The 25,853-nt window shown below is 47.3% G+C and overlaps 1 protein-coding gene across 5 annotated transcripts in view; it reads left to right on the top strand.

Annotated features, from left to right (window-relative positions):
- ADGRG5 (adhesion G protein-coupled receptor G5) overlaps positions 1-25,853 on the top strand; it is a 34,827-nt gene that overhangs the window by 5,842 nt on the left and 3,132 nt on the right. For 2 of the 5 annotated variants that reach the window (XM_010365489.2, XM_030925543.1), the window contains 9 exons: positions 13,078-13,179; positions 13,406-13,481; positions 14,140-14,296; positions 14,901-15,047; positions 16,081-16,197; positions 17,642-17,794; positions 18,541-18,662; positions 18,918-19,186; positions 21,895-22,012. In XM_010365489.2, coding sequence (XP_010363791.1) covers positions 13,116-13,179; positions 13,406-13,481; positions 14,140-14,296; positions 14,901-15,047; positions 16,081-16,197; positions 17,642-17,794; positions 18,541-18,662; positions 18,918-19,186; positions 21,895-22,012 — 1,223 coding nt within the window. In that variant the 5' untranslated portion in view covers positions 13,078-13,115. Of the gene's footprint in view, positions 1-1,630; positions 1,741-5,110; positions 5,133-13,077; positions 13,180-13,405; positions 13,482-14,139; positions 14,297-14,900; positions 15,048-16,080; positions 16,198-17,641; positions 17,795-18,540; positions 18,663-18,917; positions 19,187-21,894; positions 22,013-25,853 lie in introns of those variants that run through there. The other 3 variants (XM_030925544.1, XM_030925545.1, XM_030925546.1) reach the window with 3 other exon arrangements.

The raw sequence follows: 25,853 nt of genomic DNA, 5'->3' as shown, positions 1-25,853 counted from the left end.
CAAACCATGGTGCCCGGCTATACGCATCTTTTTTTTTTTTTTTGAAAGAATGCACATAATTCTTAATAGTGAAATGACAATCTGTTGCATATTTGAATTTTGAAAAAAATTATAAATGCACAGAAGTTTGCAAAAAATAGTACAGAAGGTTTTGTATACCCTTCACTTATTCTCCAGTAGGAACCTCTTGCGTGCCTATAGTGTAATATCAAAGCCAGGAAAGTGTCTTTGGCATAGTTCACAGGCTTCATTCCGTATTATACACACTCATTTATATATGCTGGTTCTTTGGTAAGTGTGTTTTCACTTTATAAGAAACTGCCAGACAGTTTTCCTTGCAATTTCATGACTTGATAAAATAAAAGTTTCCTGTAAACAACACCACAATCAAGACACAGAACTGTTCCATCGCCACAAGGATCCCTTGTGCAAGACCTTTAAAGAAACAGACTCCACCTCCCTAACCCTTTGCAACCATCAATCTAGTCTCCATCTCTGTCATTTTGTCATTTCAAGACTGTTGCATAAATTGAATCACACAGCATGCAACATTTTCAGATTGGCTTTTTTTTTTTTTTTTTGGCTCATGATAATTCTTTTAAGATCCATCCAAGTTGTGTGTGTCAGTAGCCTTTTTTGAGAAATTCATTTTTTTAACTGCTGAGAATTGTATTTCAAAGGGTAAATGTATCACCATTTAACCATTTTCACCCACTTTGAGGCTATTATGAAAAAAGCTGCGATGACTGTTCATATACAGGTTTTTGTGTGAACACGAGGTTTCATTTCTCTGGGATAAAAGCCCAAGAGTGCAATTATTGGGTCATATGATAGGTACATGTTTAGTTTTATAAGAAACTGTCGAACTGTTTCCCAGAATGGCACTGGAGTGTAATTTATTTATTCTTCTATTGATAGATGTTCACATAGCTTTCAACTTTTCTTTATTAACAATACTACTATAAATATTCTTGTATGTATATAATCCTGGCTTGCCCTATTCTTTCCATAGGATAAATTCATAAGAATGAGTTTCCTGGCTCAAAGGATATTCAGAACATAAAGTTCGAATATGTTGCTAAGCCGCCCCCTTGCAGATGATGCTCAGATCTTAGACGGAGAGTGCAGGAATGTGCCTGTCCCCACAGACTCACTGGGTGCTATCATATTTCAGATTTTTGCAGATCCAGCGGTGGAAAAATGAAAACTCATATTCTTAACTACTTTCCTCTGCCGCTACCATCAAACAGGTGTTTTGAGTTTTGTGGCTCTCCCTCTTTGAAGCCTTGCAAATTTTCGTTGACTTTCTTTCTTCTAAGAGGAGGATCATCAGTTCTCTTGCTCTCCCTCCCCTATTTCCTCTTCTTCATCCTCTGAATATGTTTTTTAGTTGGATTTCTAAAGTCTTGTCTATAGAGGTATACATATAATAAAATTCACCCTTTTGGAGAGCAGTTTGGTGCATTTTGACAGATGTGTACCATCATGTATACATGTATATCATAATCAAAATATAGAACATTGTTGTCCCCTGAAAAGTTGTCTCAGGCCCTTTTGTAGTTAATATCTTTTACCTACTCCCTGGCAACTACTGATTTGTTCTCTGATCCAATAGTTTTGACTTTTCTAGGTTCCACTTCCATGTTACATTCCCTCCAGGAGTGAATGAGACTTCCAGCTGTTCTATATCCTCACAATACTTTGTATTACCAGTCATTTTAATCCTAGTCATTCTAGAAGGTATGTAGTGATATCTCATTGTGGTTTTTATATGCATTTCTCTAATGACTAATGATATTGAGCATTTTTCATGTGCTTATTTGCATCTATAGGTTTTTTTTTAAATTATTTTTTTAACATGTAGTTTCAGCTCTGTCACCCAGGCTGGAATGCAGTGGCATAATCTCAGCTCACTGCAGCCTCCTTCTCCTGGGTTGAAGCAATTCTCCTGCCTTAGACTCCCGAGTAGCTAGGATTACAGGCACCTGCTACCACACCTGGCTAATTGTTATATTTTTAATAGAGATAGGGGTTTCACCATGTTGGCCAGGCTGGTTTCGAAGTCCTGACCTCAGGTGACACACCTGCCTTGGCCTCCCAAAGTGCTGGGATTACAGGCATGAGCCACCATGCCCGACCCATCTATACGTCTTCATTGATATAGTGATTGTTCAGATCTTTTCCTATCTTTATTGGGTAGTTTGTCCTATTATTAGTTGTGTAAGGGTTCTTTATATAGTCCAGATACAATTTTTTAAAAACATCAGATATGTGTTTGTAAATGTTTTCTTCCAATCTGTGGCTTATCTTCTTATTTTCCTAACCATGACCTTCAAAAAGCAGAAGTTTTAATTTTGATGAAATTCAGTTTATCAGTTTTTTGTTGTTGTCATTGCCATGGATCATGTTTTTGGTGTTGTTTCTAAGAAATCTTTGCATAACCTAAGTTAGAAGGATTTTCTTTTTTGTTTTTTTCAAGGAGTTTTACAGACATATCTTGGAGATATTGTGGGTTTGGTTTTAGACCACTACAGTAAAGCAAATATGGTAATAAAGTGAGTCACACAAATTGTTTGACTTCCCAGTGCATATAAAAGTTATGCTTACGGCGGGCGCGGTGACTCATGCCTGTAATCCCAGCACTTTGGGAGGCCGAGGCGGGCGGATCACGAGGTCAGGAGAGCGAGACCATCCTGGCCAACATGGTGAAACCTGTCTCTCCAAAAAATACAAAAATTAGCTGAGCATGGCGGTGTGTGCCTGTAACCCCATCTACTCGGGAGGCTGAGGCAGAAGAATCGCTTGAACCCGGGAGGCGGAGGCAGAGGTTGCAGCGAGCTGAGATTGCGCCACTGCATTCCAGCCTGGGCGACAGAGCGAGACTCTGTCTCACACACGAAAAAAGTTATGTTTACATTATACTGTAGTCTATTTAGTGTGCAAAAGCATTATGTCTAAAAATGTACATACCTTAATTAAAGGACACTTTATTGCTAAAAAATACTAACAATCTATCTGAGCCTTCAACGAATCACACACTTTTTGCTGGTGGAAGGTCTTGCCTTGATGCTGATGGCTGCTGACTGATCAAGGTGGTGGTTGTTGAAGGTTGGGGTAGCTGGCTATTTCTTAAGACAGCAGTGAAGTTTGCCACATCAATTGACTCTTTCTTTCATAAGATGTTTCTCTGTAGCACGTGATGCTGTTTGATAGCATTTTACTCACAGTAGAGCTTCATTCAAAATTGGAGTCAGTCCTCTCAAACCCTGCAGGGGCTTTATCCACTACTTTTATTTAATATTCTGAATCTTTTGTGGTCATTTCCACAGTGTTCACCATATCTTCACCAGGAGTAGATTCCATTTCAAAAAACCACTCTTTGTTCATCTGTGAGAAACGACTCTTCATCCATTCAAGTTTGATCATGAGACCGCAGCAATTCAGTCACATCTTCAGGATCCACTTCTAATTCTAGTTCTCTTTCTATTCTCATCACATCTGTAGTTACTTTCCCCACTGAAGTTTTGAACCCCTCAAAGTCATCCATGAAGCATGAAATCAACCTCTTCCAAACTCCTGTTAATGTCGATATTTTGACTTCTTCCCATGAATCACACATGTTCTTGCAGCATCTAGAAGGGTGAATCCTTTCCAGAAGATTTTCAATTTACTTTGCCCTGATCCATCAGAGAACTCACTATTTATGACAGCTATAGCCTTAGGAAATTTGTTTCCTAAATAATAAGACTTGACGGTCAAAACGACTCCTTGATCCGTGGACTGCAGAATGGATGTTGTGTTAGCAGCACAAGAACAACATTAATCTCCTTGTACATCTCTGTCAGAGCTCTTGGGTGACTAGGTACATTGTCAATGAGCAGCAATATTTTGAAATAAATTTTTTTTTTTTGAACAGTAGGTCTTAACAGTGGGTTTAAAATATTCAGAAAACCATACTATAAATAGATTGCTGTCATCCAGGCTTTGTTATTCCATTCGTAGAACACCGGCAGAATAGATTTAGCATAATTCTTAGGAGACCTAGGATTTTTAGGATGTTAAATGAGTATTGGCTTCCATTCGAAGTCACCAGCTGCATTACCCGCTAACAAGTGAATTAGCCTGTCCTTTGAAGCTTTGAAGCCAGGCATTGATTTCTTCTCTCTGGCTATGAAACTCTTAGATGGCATCTGCTTCCAATATGAGGCTATTTCATCCACACTGAAATTCTGTTGTTTAATGTAGCCAGCCTCATGCATGATGTTAGCTAGTTCTTGTGGATAACTTGCTACTCCATCAGCACTTGCTGTTTCACTTTGTACTGCTATGTCATGGAGATGGCTTTTTTCCTTCAACCTCATGAACCAACCTCTGCTAGCTTCCATCTTTTTTTCAGCTTCCTTGCCCACCCTGGCCTTCATAGAATTGAGGCTTTGGCTTAATTAAGGGAGTGTTAGCGGGGGGCGGGGGGGCTGGTTTGATCTTCTATCCAGATCACTGAAACGTTCTCCATATCAGCAATAAGGTTGTTTCGCTTCATGTGTTCACTGGAGTAGCACTTTAAATTTTCTTTAAGAGCTTTTCCTTTTCATTCATAACTTGGTGAACTGTTCGGTGCAAGACGCCTAGCTTTTGGCTTATCTGGGTTTTGACATGTCTTCCTCACTGAGCTTAACATTTCTAGCTTTTGATTTAAAGTGAGAGATGTGCGACTCTTTCTTTTACTTGAACACTTAGAGGCCATTGTAGAGTTATTCATTGTTCTAATTTCGATATTGTTGTGTCCTAGGAAATAGGGAGGCCCAAGAAGAGGGAGAGAGACAGGGGAACAGCTGGTTGGTAGAGCAGTCAAAATGTATACATTTATTGGTTAAGTTTACCATCTTATATGGGCGCAGTTTGTGGTACTCCAAAACAATTACAGTAGTGACATCAAAGATCTCTATTCACAGATCACCACAGCAGAGATAATCATGATGAAAAAGTTTGAAATATTATGAGAATTACCAAAATAGGACACAGCCATTGAGTGAACACGTACTATTGGAAAAATGGTGCAGATAGACTTCCTTGATAGACAGTCTTCAATTTGTAAAAAAACCCACAAGATCTGCAAAATACAGTAAAGCCAGGTACGCCTGTACAGTTTTAGTCTTGTTATTTGCGTCTGTGATCCATTCTGAGTTAAATTTTGTATGTGCTTCAAGATATGGATTCAAGATGGTTTTTTTTTTTGCGTGAGATATCCAATTGTTCCATCATTAATTGTTGAATCAATTATCCTTTACTGAATTACCTTTGCATCTTTGTCAAAAATTAATCGACAAAAAATCAATATATGAACAAATTTTTGGACTCTCTATTCTGTTCTATTTATCTCTATATCTGTGCTTATGCCAGTAACACACTGTCTTGATTATTGTAGCTTTATAGTAAGCCTTGAAATCAAGTAGTGTGACTCCTCCAGCTTCATTCTTCTTTATCAAAATTGTTTTGTCTATTCAAGATCCTTTGTTCTTACATATACATTTTATTTATTTTATTTTATTTTATTTTTATTTTTATTTTTATTTTTTTTTTGAGACGGAGTCTCGCTCTGTAGCCCGGGCTGGAGTGCAGTGGCCGGATCTCAGCTCACTGCAAGCTCCGCCTCCCGGGTTCCCGCCATTCTCCTGCCTCAGCCTCCCGAGTAGCTGGGACTACAGGCGCCCGCCACCTCGCCCGGCTAGTTTTTTGTATTGTTAGTAGAGACGGGGTTTCACCGTGTTAGCCAGGATGGTCTCGATCTCCTGACCTCGTGATCCGCCCGTCTCGGCCTCCCAAAGTGCTGGGATTACAGGCTTGAGCCACCGCGCCCGGCCCGATACGTCTTCTATATCAGTTTTTGTCTACTTTTGTCAATTACTCAGAGACAAATATTGTATTTTGCAACTATAAGTATTGCTTTGTCAATTTCTCCCTTTAGCGTTATCAATTTTTGCTTTATTTTTCAAAGCTCTGTTATTAGGTGCACACACATTAAAGATTGTTACATTTTCTTGATGAATTAGTCTTTAGCATTGTATAATCTTTATCCCTGGTAAAATTCCTTATCCTGAAGTTTACTTTTTCAGATATTAATATATCTCTTCCATCTTACTTATTGATATGGTTTGGCTCTGGGTCCCCATGCAAATCTCATGTTGAACTGTAATTTTTCAGTGTTGGGGAGGGACCTGGTGGGAGGTGATTGGATCATGGGGACAGATTTCGCCCTTGCTGTTCTCCTGATAGTGAGTGAGTTCTCACAATATCTGATGGTTTAAAAGTGTGTGGCACTTCCCCCTTCTCTCTCTGTCTCCCCTGCTGCCATGTGAAGACGTGCTTTCTTCCCCTTCACCTCCTGCCATGATTGTTAAGCTTCCTAAGGTCTCCCCAGCCATGCCTGTGGAACTGTGAGTCAATTAAACCTCTTTTCTTTATAAATTACCCAGTCTCTGATGGCTCTTTATAGCAGCGTGAGGCTGGACTAATACAGTTATGATTGGTATATCTTTTTCCATCATTTTACATATAATTTATTGGTGTCTTTATATTTGATACATGTTTCTTGAAAACAGTATGTAGTTAGGTTTTGCTTTTATAATCCAGTCTGACAATTTCTGCCTTTTAATTGGAGCATTTAGACTATACTTAATGTAATTATTTATATGATTGGGTTTATATCTACCATCTTGCTGTTTGTTTTCTCTTTATTCCATCTGTTCTTTGTTTATTTTTCTTCTTGTCCTGTCTTATTTTGGATTGAGCAGTTTTCATAATATTATTTTATCTCTACTATTGCCTTACTAGCTGTGTCTTATAATTTTTCCTTTTTTGTAATGGCACTGTAGGATTTAAATACACATATTTAACTTTCCACAATTTACCTTCGAATAACATTACAATTCTTAAAATATAGTTTAAGAACCTCACAACCAAATACTTCCATTTCTGCTCTCCTGCCTGTTGTGCTATTTTTGTAGTATACTTCTACTTCTACATACACTATAATCCCCACAATGCATTGTTACTGTTTTTACGTTAAACAGACATTAAAACTGAGGAAATTTATTTTATATTTGACACATTTTTGCCAATTACAATACTCTTCATTTCTTTGTTTAAGTCCAAATTTCCAACTGGCATAATTTTTCTTCTGCCCTAAGAATTTTCTTCAATATTTATTTTAGTGCCAATCTGCTGGCAATGAATTCTCCAACTCCTTGCTCATCTGAAGAAGTTCTTATTTTGTCTTCTTCTTTTTTTTTTTTTTGATACAGGATCTTTCTCTGTCACCCAGGCTGGAGTGCAGTGGCATGATCATGGCTCACTGCAATCTTGACCTCCTGGACTCATGTGATCCTCCAGCCTTAGCCTCTTGAATAGCTGGGACTACAGGTGCATGCCACCATGACTGACTAAGTTTTGTATATTTTGTAGAGACAGATTTTCACCCTGTTGGCCAGGCTGGTTTTGAACTCCTGGACTCAAGCAATCCACCCACTTCAGCCTCTCAAAGTGCTGGGATTACAGGTGTGAGCCACTGCACCCAACCTTGTCTTCATTTTTGAAAGATATTTTCATTGGGCATAGAGTTTTAGAATGACAGATTTTTATTGAAACATATGTATGGCTGCATTATCTTCTGGTTTTGATAGTTTCTGATAAGAAGTCTCTTGTAGTTTGTATCTTTCATTTTCTGTGTACAATGGCTCTTTTTTTCTGGCTGACTTCAAGATTTTATCTTTGGTTCTGCAGCAGTTTGACTAGGATGTATCTAGATGTGTTTTTCTTTGCATTTATTCCATGGGGTTTTGCAGAGCTTCTTGGATCTGTGGTTTGTTGTCTTTTATTAGTTTTGGGGAAAAAATTGGCCATTTAAAAAATTTTAATTTTCTATTCTTTCTGTTTCTATTTATTCTTCTCTGTTCTCTCTCCTTTAGCTAGGATTCCAATTACATATATACAGACCATTTGCACAGTTCTTGGGTAATCTGTTAATTTTTATTTTCACTCTTCTTACTCTTTATATTTCAATTTGGATAATTTATATTACACTATCATCAAGTTCAAGGATTCTTTACTTTGCTGTGTCCACTTTGCTAATAAACTCATTGAAAGAATTCTTCATCACTGATAGCGAGTTTGTTTCTAACATTTCTGCTTGACTAGTCTTAATAGTTTCCATTGTTCTGCTGAAATTTCCCATCTGTTCTTAGAAGTCTACCTTTTCCACTGCACCCTTTAACATATTTATCAGAGCTATCTTGTCTCTATCTGATAGTTCCAACATTTTGGCCATCTCTAAGATCTGGTTCTGTGTCTCTTAAAATCTTTGACTAACTATCAGGCATTGTGTGTAATGGAACAGTAGTAAAGTAAATGATATTTATGCCTAGAAAGAAATTGAAATATTTCTTATGTCATGGCTTTGGTATAGGCCTCAAGTCAATCTAATCTGTAGTTGATTTAGGTTTAAGTTTTATTTATTTATCTGTTTATTTAGAGATGGAGTCTCACTATGTTGCCCAGGCTGATCTTGAACTCTTGGGCTGAAATGATCCTCCTGCCTTGGCCTCCCAAAGTGCTGGGATTACAGGCATGAGCCATGGTGCCCAGCTGGATTTAGGTTTTGTTGTTGCTATAGTTACCTTTGGTATACTACAGGCTCCAAATTTCTCCAGTGGTAGACTGTCCCTACATTGTGTTCAATGAGGACTTGAGTCCCACAGGAATTTCCCCAGTGTCCCCGCTCTGCGCTGCATGCATGCAACACAGAGGAAATCTCTCTTTGTGTTCTAGTCCCTTCTCCAGCGGTAGACTGCTGTTACTTGTTGTTTGGTGCAAAGCTTGTTGTGGAGGCAGTGAATTCTTGATTATCCTGCTCTAGCTTCAGCCTTAGACAGTCTTGAGCCTGAGCCCCAGGAGTGGGGCTTTCTTAGTGTTCCTGTTTCTCCTCCAGTTTTTGACAACCTCAGCCTCTTATTCAGTGCAGGTACTAGAATGCAGGCTGACTTCCTCCCCTTCACCCCCATGGGAACTAAACTCTGCCTTACTGGTTGGGGGATCTTGAGTGGGAGTGAGATTCCTGCTCTTTGCCCAGTAGTAGCAGCAGCCCTCTGTTTTATATCAGTGCAAAATCCTGGACACTAATGGGTTGCCCCTTCCTTGCCAGTGTCCAGTGGCTTTTGTTTTTTGTTTTCTTTTCTCACTCTGTTGCCCAGGATGGAGTACAGCGGTGCTATCACGGCTCACTGCAGCCTCCAATTTCCCAGGCTCAGGTGATCCTCACACCAGCCTCCTGAGTAGCTGGAACTACAGGCATGCACCATCACATCTGGCTTTTTTTTTTTTTTTTTTTTTTTTCAGAGACAGAGTTTTGCCATGTTGCCCAGGCTAGTCTCGAACCCCTAGGCTCAAGCAATTCGCCTACCTCGGCCACCCAAAATATTGGGATTACTGGCATGAGCCAAGGCACCCGGCCCTGATGGCTTTTGCTTAGTGTGACTGTAGCATTGTGGTGGGAGGGTCTTCTACTACAGCAGAGGCAGTCAACATTTGCTTTATAGCAGGTCAGGGACCTGTGGGATGGGCATCTTAAATCAAAGCAAAGCCAAGGTATAGGTGTTTATCTCTTGGCAGCAGCCAGTTACCACCTTGCACTCATGCAGAGCCCAGAGCACAGATGGGCTTCTCCAGGTACTCCTGCTCCACCCTCAACCCTTGGCACATCTTGCATGGCTGTGTTACCAGGGGGCCTCCCTCGGGCCCTGTCCTACTCCACATCATTCTCATGAGTGTCCAGTGGAGGACTGTAGGAAGAAACTGTCTGGGGGTACAGGTTACCCTTGTGTTTGGGGCTCCCAGTAAACTGCCACTCTAGCTAATGCTCAGCCATTAAGATTTCTTTAAGGTATTAGTCATTTTCTCCTTATCTACTTTTGCGGCAACTACCTATTCCTCCATGCTCTGTCAAACATGAAACAGATCATGTGTTTCATCCATGAAAGATAATGTGTTCTGGTTACCTCCAGAAACCAGTTTGCTTGGTGGCCTATGACCTCAGCTCTCCAGTAGGCTAAAAATAAAAATAAAAAAAAGATTTTGTACATTATTTAGCTTTCCCATTGTTATGATGGGAACAATGCTCCCATCTGGCTATCTACTTTCTAGGTGGAAATCAAAATCATCTTAATATGGTTTTTACACAATTAAAAAGACTCCTGTTTAACGTTTCTATTATGACTATATGCATTACATTCCATGTCAAGTCATGTAGCAGCGTTTCATTTTCTTGTACAACTTGGTTTTCTTGAAATTAATTGCTTCTTTTTATTTTTGCATTTACAAACTTTCTGTAAGACATCTCAAAACAGTTTTTCTAGATGTTCAAACCTATTTGGTTGTCTATCTACTCTCCTTTTCCTCTTCCTTATTTTTTTCTTGAAGAACTCCCTCCCAGGGCATTCTTTTCTCCTGCTCCCTCCGGGTGGGAAATGCCCTAGTCCTGCTGTTCAGCATCAACCCAGGCCTTCCCTTCACACATTTTCTGGGGAGTAGCTTTACCTCTCCCATGGTAGGACACAGGATTTCCTGTACCCTGTGTCTTCTTTCATGATTTACTCTCTCATTTTGTTGGAGCACATCTTCCAGCAGCTTCTCAAGAAAGGGTGTGTGTTTTGAAATTTTCAGTAATCCTTGGTTGACCGTTCAAGAGAGGAGCACTAAAAACCTAATTGCTTGGCAGAGCTTGGTGACTGGTGAAATTTCACTGTAAGTTAGGTCTTGGCCATGACATTGAGGAACACAAAAATGGAAGTAGCTATAGGATACTATTCTGGGAATGGTTAGCTCTTCAGAGACTTTTCTCCTGCCTCGGGGCATAACCCTGGCTGCTGCAGTCTTCTGCAGTCTTCTGGAATCTGAGTAGGGGAGGACATGGGGAGGGGATATTGTTTAATTCCTCCCTTCTGCTCTGATTATGGTGCATCCTCTCTCCAGAGAGTAAACTTTGTGTGGAGCAGGATTGGGATGGTAGGATGGTGAGGAAACTCCTGAATACTCGAGGTGGCAGGGGAGATCTGGGGACTGAGTTGGGCATTAAAGACTCACAACCAACGAATCTTGTTTTTATTTTTATTTTTTATTTTTTTGAGACAAGGTCTTATTCTGTTGCCCAGGCTGGAGTGCAGTGGTATGATTTTGACTCACTGCAGCCTCCATCTCCTGGGCTCAGGTGATTCTTCCACCTCACCCACCTGAGTAGCTGGGGACACAAGCACAGGCCACCATACCCAGCTATTTTTTATATTTTTTTGTAGAGTCAGGGTTTTGCCATGTTGCCCTGGCTGGTCTGGAGCTCCTGGTCTCAAGTGATCCTCCTGCCTTGGCCTCCCAAAGTGTTCTAGATCACAGGCGTGAGCTGCCATGCCTGGACAACAATCCCTGTTTTTTTTTTTTTTTTTTTTTTTTTTTTTTCTGAGACACAGTCTCACTTTGTTGCCCAGGCTGGAGTGCAGTGGCACCATCTCCGCCCACTGAAAGCTCCGCCTCCTGGGTCACGCCATTCTCCTGCCTCAGCCTCCTGAGTAGCTGGGACTACAGGCACCCGCCACCTCGCCTGGCTAATTTTTTGTGTTTTTAGTAGGGACGGGGTTTCACCATGTTAGCCAGGATGGTCTCGATCTCCTGATTTTGTGATCCACCCGCCTCGGGCTCCCAAAGTGCTGGGATTACAGGCGTGAGCCACCGTGTCTGACCAACAATCCCTGTTTTTAGCCTCTTCCTTCATCCCCACTTCAGAGGTTCCTGATGCCTCCAGTTCTCAAGTGCTTCCAAGGTTGTGAGGCTTCTTGTCTCCCGCCCACACCACACCTCTCCCCGCTGCAGGCACTGGGTTCAACTTTTTTCAGTCTGCTAAACGTCTTACCAGGTGCCACCTACTTGTAGCCTCCAAAGTTTAGCTGACATCTCCCATGTCTGCAGTTGTTTTCTTTCCCATTGCTCTCTCTTTGTGCCTGTTTTCTAGGGAGTAGCTTTACCTCTCCCATGGTAGGGTACAGGGTTTCCTGTACCCTGTGTCTTCTTTCATGATTTACACTCTCGTTTTGTTGGAGCACATCCTCCAGCAGCTTCTTGAGAGGCTTTGTGCCTCTTTTCTTCCCCATTGTACTGTTTTTCATGCCTATTTTCTTTCCCATTGTTCTGTGGCTTTATGCCTGTTTTATTCATTCCCTCTCATGTTAATGGGGCTTTCAGGGGCACACATAAATTTGCTCTATTGAAGCAGAAGTTTATTAATTCATTTTAAAATGGAGGAAAATGAGGGCAGAGAGAGAGACAGATCCTACCCAAAGCCACATGATGAGTTAATAGCAGGGCTGGGGCCGGGTGCGGTGGCTCAAGCCTGTAATCCCAGCACTTTGGGAGGCCGAGACGGGTGGATCACAAGGTCAGGAGATCGAGACCATCCTGGCTAACATGGTGAAACCCCGTCTCTACTAAAAAATCCAAAAAACTAGCCGGGCGAGGTGGCGGGCGCCTGTAGACCCAGCTACTCTGGAGGCTGAGGCAGGAGAATGGCCTAAACCCGGGAGGCGGAGCTTGCAGTGAGCTGAGATCTGGCCACTGCACCCCAGCCTGGGCAACAGAGCGAGACTCTGTCTCAAAAAAAAAAAAAAAAAAAAAAAAAATAGCAGGGCTGGATGGAGTTTACATGTTGCTTTCTCCCACACACCTTCTGTCTGGGTAGAAGCTGGGGTCCTGGGGAAGCCCCCAGATAGACTGCTTTTTGGGAGGGGGAGTGTATCAGGCAGAGCTGCTAATGGCAGCCATTACTTGGTGGTCAAGGATTCTGGAGTCTTAGAGACCTGGCTTTAGGCAGGTTTAAGTAAAGCAAGACCCTTTGCCCTTCATACTCAGCTTCCTCACCTGTGAAAGGCAAGAGTGGTGAGGGTCAAATAAGATGCTGCATGTTGTACTATTGGGACATGCCAGACACCTAGAAGTTAGAGGCTGTTCTTTTATCATCATGATGATGGCATGCACCTTCTCCAGGGCCAGAGCCAGTTCTTGGAGGAGACTAGGCACAGGGCATGGATCACTGTGGTACCCTTTTCCTGTGCCTGTGCCTTCTGACTTTGCAGAATGCAACAGCAGGTAAGGGAGCTCTGCTGAACTGGGGGCAGCCCTAGCCCAGTCCTGGGACTGTGATGCAAAAGGGGCCGGCATCAAACCCTGGGAGATTGAAAGGGGCCACTTAGGCTTCCTGGGGGCAGCAGGAGCTGCTTGTGAACTAGACTCTCAGGCTGGGATGGAAAGCCCAGAGGTTGTGGGGCCAGAGGGTAGCTGAGACACAAGCTGAAGGGGAGGTGTGTCCCCACAGAGAAATGGAAAGAACTCCTGAGCTACATGGAGAATATGCAGGTGTCCAGAGCCCGGAGCCCGTCTTTTTCCTTTCGGTGAGTTGGACGTGTTCCTCTCCTGTTTAGAGTCAGCTGTGTCTCCTACCCCAAGCCTGCACCTTGAATCAGTGGGTCAGAGTTGGTCTAGTATAGACTCTTAACTGTGCATTTTTTCAGCACTTTTTTTGAGTGCCTACTGCATGCCTGACCCTAGGCTCTGCGGATGCAGGGTGGGCGTGTCACTGCCCTCATGAAGTTTATCATTGAGGACTGGGGGCCCTTAATCATGGATGTCATGAAACTAAGTGCAGAACTGTGGGTCTCCATGCATTTTCCTGGGAAGGAACTCTAAAATTCTGGCTGGGTTCTCCAGGGTCTGTGACCCAAAGACTGAGCAGCTCTGGGTGAGCAGATAATGCTGAAGACTGGTCAGGGATAAGAGCGGCTACTGGGAATTTGTGAGGGAGCAGTCAGGGAAGGCTTCCTGGAGAAGGTGACAACAAACTGGGACCTGAACAGGAGTTAATCGAGAGGAGGGGATAGATGGGGTAGGGAGGTAACAGTGTGCCAAGGACACTGTGTATGCAGTGGTCTGGAGGTGGGAGTGACAGGGGTGTGGGTGGGGAGGCCCTGCCCTCCCAGGCTATCTAGAGCCCCCTCTCACCCTTACCCCACTCTGGGTTCTGGCCTCCCTGGCCGTCTCTCTGGGCTGCAGTCAACTTCACCAGCTGGAGCAGATGCTACTGAACACCAGCTTCCCGGGCTACAACCTGACCTTGCAGACACCCACCATACAGTCTCTGGCCTTCAAGCTGAGCTGCGACTTCTCTGGCCTCTCACTGAGCAGTGCCACTCTGAAACGGGTGCCCCAGGTCAGAGGCTGCAGGTGGTGGTGGTGGGGGCGTGGCCAGCTGCCCCTGCCCTAGAAGTCCTCCAGGGGTTTAAGGTCTGGACTTTCTTTAGGCTCCACTGTCCTCCTCCCCACACCCCCTAGTCCAGGCTCTGCCCTAACTAGCAGTGAGTTACCTCCTCTGTAAAATGGGGCTGATACTCGCTGTGTGAATTGTGGAAAGGGTGGTGCTTTATGGCCCCTCCAGGGCGGAGTCTTCTTCCTGCTTTGGCTGGAGGCTGCCCCTTGGGGGAGGCAGCTGTGAGAGAGGCCAGGAACCCTGGCTCCTTTTAGGACCCTGGGATGATTGGCTGGATCCCTGGTGGGGGCTGGGCTGGGGCTGAGTGCTGAGGTAGCTCCATCTTCAGGGGCCCAGTGGGTCAGGTAAACACCCCAAACTCAGGAACAGCATGGAGGGAAGGCCTGGGATCTCGGGAAGTTTGGGAGGAGATGCAGCCTGGGGGGAGAAGGTTCTGTGGGTAGAAACCCCAAGGAAAGTTTCATAGGGAGTGGGAGGCAGTGAAGGTGTTGGGGTCAGGTCTACAGGTCCTGGCTGCCAGACTCAGCTTGTCTGTGACCCTCTGCAGGCCCGGGGTCAGCATGCCCGGGGTCAGTATGCCTGGGGTCAGCATGCCATGCAGTTCCCTGCCGAGCTGACCTGGGACGCCTGCAAGACCCGGCCCAGGGAGCTGCGGCTCATCTGTATCTACTTCTCCAATGCCCACTTTTTCAAGGTCAGTGTGATGGTGGGCCAAGGAGGGTGGGTGCCGGCCCCTTCTTGGGATCCACTGCAGGTGCCCAGCACTGCCTGGCCTCTGGGTGACGAGCACTGAGTGAGACCAACCAGCCAGCTGTGCAATCCAAGCCAGCCATTGTCCCTCTCTGGGCCTCAGTTTCCCTGCCAGCTTTAGCAGAATGGTAGGAAGGCACAATTACATCTGCAAATGAGACCTAAGAAACCTACTATGTGCCTGTCGCTAGGCGGGAGACAGACAAGAAGACACTTGTTCCCTGCCCTCAGAGAACTCTCTGTCTTCATGCTTAGACTAAGACCTTAGAGTTGTTGTTTTTTTTTTTTTTTGTCAGAGTCGCTCTGTTGCCCAGGCTGGAGTGCAGTGGCATGATCTCGGCTCACTGCAACCTCCACCTCCTGGGTTCAAGCGATTCCCCTGCCTCAGCCTCCCTGGGATTACAGGCGTGCACCACAATGCCCAGCTAATTTTTGTATTTTTAGTAGAGACCGGATTTAACCATGTTGGCGAGGCTGATCCTGAACTCCTGGCCTCAAGTGATCTACCTGCCTCAGCCTCCCAAAATGCTAGGATTATAGGCGTGAGCCACTGTGCCCGGCCCAACCTTAGAGATTTAATGTTAGCACAAGGTCGATAATAGCCATAAAGATCCAGAGCGATGGATGAGTCAGGGTGGGGTCAGGGCTCTTCCCAGTGGGCAGTCCAGGGGAGCTTCTGGGGAAGGTGCCTTTCAACCTTGGCTTTGAAAGTGTGTGAGGATAGTGGTGAGGTGGAGGGTGTGGGGCTGGAATGAATTAAACGAATGGGAGGTGAAGCAGAGGTTGGTAAGAGGACAGCTTTCCACAGGGCAGGAACAGCACATGCAAAGGCTGGGAGGCTGGGAGGCTGGGAAGGCTTTCATGCTGCACACGTGAAACTCTTGCTACTTGTTCTCATCCAGGGAAGCGGGGCTCAGACCTTACCCAGGGCCTCCCCATTTCCCCTCCACTCAACCCTTCTCCTGCTGCCCTTCCAGGATGAAAACAACTCATCTCTGCTCAATAACTACGTCCTGGGGGCCCAGCTGAGTCATGGGCACGTGAACAACCTCAGGGATCCGGTGAACATCAGCTTCTGGCACAACCAAAGCCTGGTACTGCTGGGAGCGCCCCCATTTCCACTGCACCCCTGCCCCTCTGTGACTCTCCTGTTGAACATTGGTTTGCCCAGACCCAAACCTGTGGAACCATCTTGGAAATCCATCACACTTTGAAAATTCCTGCTCAAGAAATAAGAGAGAGAGAAGTTTTTACTCATGCATTTGTTAGAATTCTTTCAGTTGCAAGTGAGAAAAGACCACCTGAAGCCAGCTTGAGCACAGAGGGAACTGATTGGCACACATCAATGAAATGTCTAGGGGTGGTCCACCAGCTTCAGGCACAGCTGGATCCAGGGACAGATCTGATGCCCTCGTGGCTCAGTCTCTCTCCATCTCAGCAATGGTCTCCTGCCTTGGCTGTCCATTCTGTGGCATGATGGATGCTGAAGAGCCAGACTTCCTTTCCTTCTTCCCATCAGGCTCTTCCCCCAACTCCCCACTCCCAACCTGCCCCAGTGCAGATCATGGTCTCAGGATCTTAAAGGTTCACTGGGTCATGTGTACATCCCTGTACCTGTCACTGTGTCCAGGGGGATGGAAGGTGTGGATTGGCCAGGCCTGGGTCACACGGCCCAGGGACTGGGGTGAAAGAGTGAGCTCCTAGGGGAAGTGCAGATGCTGATCCTGGAACAAAGAAAGGGCTACTCATTGGGGGTGGGGGCAGAGTGGGGTGGCTCACAAGCCTCAGTGCCTCCTTTTCTGGTTCCTGCCATTCCTGAAAAGCCCGGAGCCTCTGCTTTCTGCTCCATCTTCCCTTAAGCCTCACCAGGACTGCCCTGCACTCTAAATTTCACCATCATCCTTTCCTTTTATCTCTGGGCTTTTGCCGCTGTGGTTCCCTCCACCTGGAATGCCCTTGCCCTACTCGTGTTGAAATCCAACACGTCCTCTAAGGCCTCAGGTCCCCCACCTCGCCTTCTCCCTTTGGGTCAGCTCTGCCACCCTCCATGGTTTTCCGTGACAGCCCGTGTCATTTCCTCCACCTCTCCACCCACGGGACTTGGCGTTAGGGTTGTCTGTGGATGCGTCTGCCCCGACCAGGCATGGGTCTGAGCACATCGCTGTTCCCCACGGGGACGAGGGGAAGGGATCAGCTGGTTATGGAGTGCCTACTGTCTAAAAGGCCAGAGCTGGACACTCAAGATTCCGTGTTGCCCTTTATTTTTCCACCATTCTTGTAATATGGGTATGAATGATCCTATTCTGTAGATGACTAAACTGAGGTGCAGAGCAACTTGGCATCTTGCCCGGGTCACTCTGAGAGCCCACAGTGGAGATGGGACTGGAATCTCAGACTGTCTGAGGCCAAAGGCCAGCCAGTGCCTGGTAAAATGTTGGCGAATGTACAGTTGAGTCACCGTTGGCCCCCAGGACTCCCAGACACTGATCTGCAGCCTTTCCTTTGCACCCTATGACTGACTCCAGCATCTCCACCCAGGAAGGCTACACCCTGAGCTGTGTCTTCTGGAAGGAGGGAGCCAGGAAACAGCCCTGGGGTGGCTGGAGCCCTGAGGGCTGTCGTACAGAGCAGCCCTCCCACTCTCAGGTGCTCTGCCGCTGCAACCACCTCACCTACTTTGCTGTTCTCATGGTATGTATGCATCCTGAGTGGGGCCCAGAGCTGTAGAGGGCCCTGTGTCTGTGGCAGAGGAGCAAGGCAAAAGCTGGTGCAAGGGGCAGAAAATCCAACTTAAATGGGTCTAAGCGGAAAAAAAAAAAAAAAAAAAAAAAAAAGGGAAAAAAGAAAGAAAATTTATGGACTCATGTTTCTGAAAAGGCTGGGTTAGGCTTCAGGCATGGCTTGATCCAGGGGCTGATCACTAAGATCACTAAGATAGCACTCTATCTCTGTCCCTCAACTGTGCTTGCTCTGTGCTGGCTTAGCCCTCAAATAGGAACTTCTAATATGAGATAATAATATAGCTGGCAGCAGTTCCAGGCTCATGCCCTGCAAGCTTTCAGACCAGTGGAATAAAATCTTTTACCCAGTTCTGCCAGCCATGTGCTCATCCCTGAACCAATCACTATAGGCAGGAGGAGGGAGGGCCCTGCTTGACCAGGCCTGGTGCACCTTTCTGCACAGAGAGGACAAAGTGGTGGAACCCCCCGGGTGCATAGGGAGTAGGGGAAGGGAGGCACTCATAGCAGAAGAGGGAGATGGGAACTGTTGTGGGGGCAAAACTCACTGTATCTGCCATGGCCTCGTTCAGGCCAGGTCCATGGCTAGGCTTATGAGGAAGGGGACTTGGAGAGGAGGCCTCAGGAGGTATCTCTGACGAGGCTGGGAGGGAGGGCAATACTATGCTTCTGGCCTCCAGCCCCTCTTCCCTCCTGCAGCAACTCTCCCCGGCCCTGGTCCCTGCAGAGTTGCTGGCACCTCTTACATACATCTCCCTCGTGGGCTGCAGCATCTCCATCGTGGCCTCGCTGATCACGGTCCTGTTGCACTTCCATTCCAGGTATTCTGCTGCCACAGTGCTGGGCCTGCCCCTAACTGTGGCACATCACCCTTCCTTGTGTCCCATTTAGTCAACTAGAACTGGGTGTGCTTCTCCAGAGGGTGGGGGCCAGGAGGTGGGAGACCAGCCTTTTGGTGCGACTGCTGTGGGATCCCTGCCCCTTCTTCACCTCATTTTCCTGGTCGGCATGCACCAGTGGGTAGTGCTGCCTGGGTGATGTCCCTGGGCCATGGAGGGCCATGCTTTCACCTGCAGGAAACAGAGTGACTCCTTAACACGCATCCACATGAACCTGCATGCCTCCGTGCTGCTCCTGAACATCGCCTTCCTGCTGAGCCCCGCATTTGCCATGTCTCCTGTGCCCCGGTCAGCGTGCACGGCTCTGGCTGCTGCCCTGCACTACGCGCTGCTCAGCTGCCTCACTTGGATGGCCATCGAGGGCTTCAACCTCTACCTCCTCCTCGGGCGCGTCTACAACATCTACATCCGCAGATATGTGCTCAAGCTTGGTGTGCTAGGCTGGGGTAAGCACAGCATCTCTCCTCTCCTTCTCCTCAGGCCTCCAGGTGGGCAGGGTATTGACCCCCTTTAGTCCTTTCTTTCCCCTCCTCCTCATCATCGTAGTGGCCATTACATGACCACTAGCTGTGATCTCTGTCTACACCCGCCTCTACTTTCTACATTACTAATTTTATCACCTCTTCCACCTCCATCATCACCATCGTCACCTCCTCCACCTCCTTCACCACCATCATCACCTCCTCCACCTACATCACCACCTCCTCCACCTCCTTCACCACTATTATCACCTCCTCCACCTCCGTTATCACCATCACCTCCTCCACCTCCATCACTACCATCATCATCTCCTCCACTTCTGTTATCACCATCACCTCCTTCACCTCCATCACTACCATCATCATCTCCTCCACTTCTGTTATCACCATCACCTCCTTCACCTCCATCACTACCATCATCATCTCCTCCACTTCTGTTATCACCATCACCTCCTCCACCTCCATCACCACCTCCTCCACCTTCATCACCATCATCATCACCTCCTCCACCTCTACCACCTCCTCCACCACCACCATCATCTCCTACACCTCCATCACCACCTCCTCCACCTCCAACACCTCCATCATCACCTCCACCTCCATCATCACCATCACCTTCTCCACCTCCATCAGAATCATCATCACCTCCTCCAGCTCCATCATCACCATCACCTCCTCCACCTCCATCACCACCACCTCCACTTCCATCACCTCCATCACCACCTCCTCCACCTCTATCACATCCATCATTACCTTCTCCACCTCCATCACTACCTCCTTCACATCCATCATCACCTCCTCCACCTCCATCACCTCCATCATCACCTCCTACACCTCCATCACCTCCTCCATCTCCTTCACCTCCATCACCACCATCATCACCTCTTCCACCTCCGTCTTCACCATCACCTCCTCCATCTCCTCCACCCGTTACCACCATCATCACCTCCTCACCTCCATCACCTCCATCATCACCTCCTCCACCTCAATCACCTCCATCATCACCTCCTCCACCTCAATCACCTTCATCATCACCTCCTCTACCTCCATCACCTCCTCCATCTCCTCCACCTCCTTCATCTCCTCCACCTCTATCACTACCATTATCACCTCCTCCACCTCTGTTATCAACATCACCTTCTCCATCTCCTCCACCTCTATCACCACCATCATCACTTCCTCCACCTCCATCACCATCATCTTCACCTCCTCCATCTCCTCCACCTCCATCACCACCATCATCACCTCCTCCACCTCCATCACCTCCATCATCACCTCCTCTACCTCCATCACCTCCTCCATCTCCTCCATCTCCTTCATCTCTTCCACCTCTATCATTACCATTATCACCTCCTCCACCTGTTATCAACATCACTTCTTCCATCTCCTCCACTTCTGTCACCACCATCATTACCTCCTCCACCTCCATTGCCATCATCATCACCTCCTCCATCTCCTCCACCTCTATCATCACCATCATCACCTCCTCCACCTCCATCATCACCATCACTTCCTCCATCTCCTCCACCTCCATCATCACCATCATCACCTGCTCCATCTCCTCCACCTCCATCATCACCTCCTCCATTTCCTCCACCTCTATCATCACCATTGTCACCTCCTCCACCTCCATCATCACCTCCTCCACCTCTATCACCACCTCCTTCACCTCCATCACCATCATCATCACCTCCTCTACCTCTATCACCACCATCACCTCCTCCACCTCCATCGCCATCATCACCTCCTCCACCTCCATTCATCATCACCTTCTCCATCTCCTCCACCCGTCATCACCATCATCACCTCCTCCACCTCCATCATCACCATCGTCACCTCCTCCACCTCCATCATCACCATCATCACCTCCTCTAGCTCCATCATCACCATCACCTCCATCTCCTCCACCTCTATCATCACCTCCTCCACCTCCTTCATCACCATCACCTACTTCATCTCCTCCACCTCTGTCACCACCATCACCTCCTCCACCTCCATCGCCATCATCATCACCTCCTCCATCTTCTTCACCTCTATCATCACCATCATCACTTCCTCCATCTCCATCATCACCATCATCAGCACCTTCACCTCCTTCATCACCATCACCTGCTTCATCTCCTCCACCTCTGTCACCACCATCATCACCTCCTCCACCTCCGTCGCCATCACCATCACCCCCTCCATCTTCTCCACCTCTATCATCACCATCATCACCTCCTCCACCTCCACTATCACCATCATCACCTCCATCTCCTCCACTTCCATCATCAACATCATCTCCTCTACCTCCTTCACCACCGTCACCACCTCCTCCACCTCCATCACCATCATCACTTCTTCCACCTTCTCTGTCTCCAACAGTACCATCACTGCTACCTTCATCACCGTCCTTGCCCCTTTCTTGCTTATTTCTATTTCCTCAGCAGTTGCCCTGTCCTCCCTCCCATTTGCTCCCTACCACCACCATCCCAGTATGACCACTCCTCCCTCCACCACTGTTCCATTGTAGAGCTGAGCTTTCTCCAAACCACCAGGCTTATTGCTCTGAAGCTGGGGGCTCAGAACAGTCTCCTCCCAGTTGTCCCTTGCCCAGTGGAATTCTGTGTCAGCAGCCCCAGGGACCAAGGGCCAGCCCTCTCCCACATCTCCTGAGCCTTTGTCTCACCCCTCAGGGGTCCCAGCCCTCCTGGTGCTGCTTTCCCTCTCTGTCAAGAGCTCAGTGTACGGACCCCACACGATCCCTGTCTTCAACAGCTGGGAGAATGGCACGGGCTTCCGGAACATGTCCATGTGAGTGCCCTCAGGGCTGCAGTGGGCTCCCTGGCTCTGCCAGAAGGGCCACATGGGCCTGGGACCCCAAATGGAATATTCTGTAGGTAAAGCACTGGCTGTGGGGCAGAGAGGGAGCTGGGGCTGACAGGGGAGTTTGCAGGGGGCTTCGCCACATCCCTTCCATGGATCCAGGTCTCCTGCAGAGGCAGCCTTGTATTCTATGCTGACAAAGTCTACGAAGCCACATCTGCTCACCAACATGCCAAGGCAGCCGGGCCTCCCGTCTCCTCTGTCCTGCCCCGTCCTCCAGTGCCCAGGCCCTGGGGGTCTGGCTCAGCCTGCACTTGACTCTGTTCCCCTGCAGACCACCTTGCTGCACCTACCCAGGCTTCGACTCCTTCCGACCTGCTCTTGGCACTGCCAGGCCTTCAAGCCCTCCTAGTCGGACAAGAATGCTGTGGGGGCTGGGCTTGGGGGAGGCTAGGAGAGGCAGCGAGGTGGGCCTTTGGGGGCTGGGGGACACACTACTGCTTTTTTTTTTATAGCCCCTCCCTGCAGGTGAGGACATTAAGCTATTATTATGCAGCATTTGTTTTTTTTTTTTTTTTTGAGACAGAGTCTCGCTCTGTCGCCCAGGCTGGAGTGCAGTGGCCGGATCTCAGCTCACTGCAAGCTCCGCCTCCCGGGTTTATGCCATTCTCCTGCCTCAGCCTCCCGAGTAGCTGGGACTACAGGCGCCCGCCACCTCGCCCGGCTAGATTTTTGGTATTTTTTAGTAGAGACGGGGTTTCACCGTGTTAGCCAGGATGGTCTCGATCTCCTGTCCTCGTGATCTGCCCGACTCGGCCTCCCAAAGTGCTGGGATTACAGGCTTGAGCCACTGCGCCCGGCCTATTATGCAGCATTTCTAACAGCCAGACATAGACTAGCCTAAGGAACCCCTGCCGGCCCGTTACTCACTTGCAGTTGGCTGTGGAACCTTCTTTTTCCTTCTTGGCTGATGAAGGCTCAGGATAGCTGGGGGCTGATTCTGTGGCAGGCCTTGGGTATCAGCCGGTTTCATTTTCACAAGGGCAAGGGCTGGGCCCTGTTGCCAGCCCTATTTTACAGTTAGGGCCTCTGAGAAACAGGCAGCTTAAGAACTCTACCTGAGGAGCCCCAGCCAGTCAGGGGCAGAGCTGGGACGTGGTCTCTAGCAGGCTGGTCCAGAGCCTGGCCCCCAGCCCCTGAAGCAAGGCCGGGGGACTGTGTGGTACATAGGTGGGTCTGATCCCTCACAGTGAGGCTTGGGTGTATCAGAGGACGTGTGACTTCAATTTACATGAATTGTTCTCTGCAATCTCCATGACAACCCATAAGGCAAGTGCATAATCATCCCCATCCTACAGATGAAGAAAGAGAATCTCTGGCCTCATTTTACATACTCTTTGAAGATGTATTTTCTTTTCTTTTCTTTTCTTTTTTTTTTTTTTTTTTTGAGATGGAGTTTCGCTCTTGTTGCCCAGGCTGGAGTGCAGTGGCGTGATCTCAGCTCACTTCAACCTCTGCCTCCTGGGTTCAAGCGATTCTCCTGCCTCAGCCTCCCGAGTAGCTGGGATTACAGGTGCCTGCCACCATGCTCAGTTAATTTTTGTATTTTTAGTAGCGATAGGGTTTCAGCGTGTTGGCCAGACTGGTCTCAACTGACTTCAGGTGATCCGTCTGCCTTGGCCTCCCAAAGTGCTGGGATTACAGGTGTGAGCCACTGTGCCAAGCCTGTTTTCTTATATAACAATGTGATGAGGACAAAGGAGCTTTAGTGACACATCCACAGGACCCACTAATGCACAGATGTTAGAGAACACCCACCTACGAGCCAGCTTCTCCCTGGGTCTCCCTTACTCTCCCCTCTCCTCTCAGGAAACAATTACCTTGGGGTTTGTGACTTTTTTCTCTTCAATTTAAAACATCTCTTAGTATGTATGTACACATTCCTCAAACCAAACAGCAGTTACAAACCAAAAACAGGCCGGGCGCGGTGGCTCACGCCTGTAATCCCAGCACTTTGGGAGGCCGAGGCGGGCAGATCATGAGGTCAGGAGATCGAGACCATCCTGGCTAACACAGTGAAACCCCATCTCTATTAAAAATACAAAAAATTAGCTGGGCATGGTGGCGGGCGCTTGTACTCCCAGCTACTTGGGAGGCTGAGGCAAGAGAATGGCATGAACCCGGGAGGTGGAGCTTGCAGTGAGCCGAGATTGCGTCACTGCACTCCAGCCTGGGCAACAGCAAGACTCCAACTTCAACCAACCAACCAACAAACAAAACACATCCTGGCCAACATGGAGAAATCTCATCTCTACTAAAAATACAGAAATTAGCCAGGCGTGGTGGTGTGCACCTGTAATCCCAGCTACTCAGGAGGCTGAGTCAGGAGAATCGCTTGAACCTGGGAGGTGGAGGTTGCAGTGAGCTGAGATTGCGCCACTGCACTCCAGCCTGGAGACAGAGTGAGACTCCATCTCAAAAAACAAAACAAAACAAATACAACCCTTGAAAATCATTCAGATGTCTGCTGACGGGACGCTGGCTGAATGGACTGTGGTAGAGCTGCCCCTGTGGGGATATTCCCTAGTGGTGAGAGTGAGTGATCCCCTACCACACTCATCAACTCGGAGGAATCCCAAAATAATGTCCTGGGACCCTTGTGACTGTAGGGGCAGGAGCCACGAAGCGAACCTGAGCAGGGGATTGTGACAGTTAGGGGCTCAGGCTCTGGGCCAGGGGCTTTAGGTTCCAGCTTTGCCTCTAACTGGAATGTGTTGCTGAGCCAGAGCCTGAGTTTCCTCATCTGCAAAATGAGGATGATTATGTGCTTGCCTTATGGGTTGTCATGGGGATTGCAGGGGACAATTCACATAAAGCACATCGTTACCCGTGGGGGTTGTCCAGGTTCTTGGCATCTTGAACAAAGAATTGGACAAGTCTAGGCATGGTGGCTCATGCCTGTAATCCCAGCACTTTGGAAGGCCGAGGTAGGTGGATCAGCTGAGGTCAGGAGTTCGAGGTCAGCTTGGACAACATAGTGAAACCCCATCTTTACTAAAAATGCATAAAAATTAGCTGGGTGTGATGTCAGGTGCCTGTATTTCCAGCTACTCAGGAGGCTGAGAGAGGAGAATTGCTTGAACCCTGGAGGCAGAGGTTGCAGTGAGCCAAGATCACGCCACTGCAGCCTGGCAACAGAGACTCCCTCTCAAAAAAAAAAAAAAAAAAAAAAAAAAGGACAAAGTGTACAGAGTGAGGAATGAATTAAGCAACAAAAGCAGAGATTGATTGAAAATGAAAGTATGTGCAGGAGTGGGCCAGAGCATAGGGCCTCAAGAGTCGTGTTACAGAATTTGTGGAGGTTTAAATACCCTCTAGAGGTTTCCACTGGTTACTTGGTGTACGCCCTCTATCAATGAGGAGGATGAAGTAAAGTTACAAAGTCATTTGACATATGCCCTACGTAAATGGAGAGGATATTTCCTGTCATAGCTGAAGTGTTTCCATTTGATTTATTTTTATTTATTTTGAGATGGAATCTCGCTCTGTCACCCAGGCTAGAGTGCAATGGTGCAATCTCGGCTCACTGCAACCTCTGCCTGTCAGGTTCAAATGATTCTCCTGTCTCAGCCTCCCTAGTAGCTGGAATTATAGGCACCCACCACCACGCCTGGCTAATTTTTGTATTTTTAATACAGACGGGGTTTCACCATGTTGGTTAGGATGGTCTCCAACTCCTGACCTCAAGTGATCAGCCCACCTTGGCCTCCCAAAGTGCTGGGATTACAGGCATGAGCCACTGCGCCTGGCCTCCATTTGATTTAGTTCT

This window comes from Rhinopithecus roxellana, chromosome 20 (genome assembly GCF_007565055.1).
Source record: "Rhinopithecus roxellana isolate Shanxi Qingling chromosome 20, ASM756505v1, whole genome shotgun sequence".
NCBI classification, from domain to species: domain Eukaryota; kingdom Metazoa; phylum Chordata; class Mammalia; order Primates; family Cercopithecidae; genus Rhinopithecus; species Rhinopithecus roxellana.
Note: the sequence above shows the minus strand (reverse complement) of the source record. Positions and strands in the feature narration are given on the sequence as shown.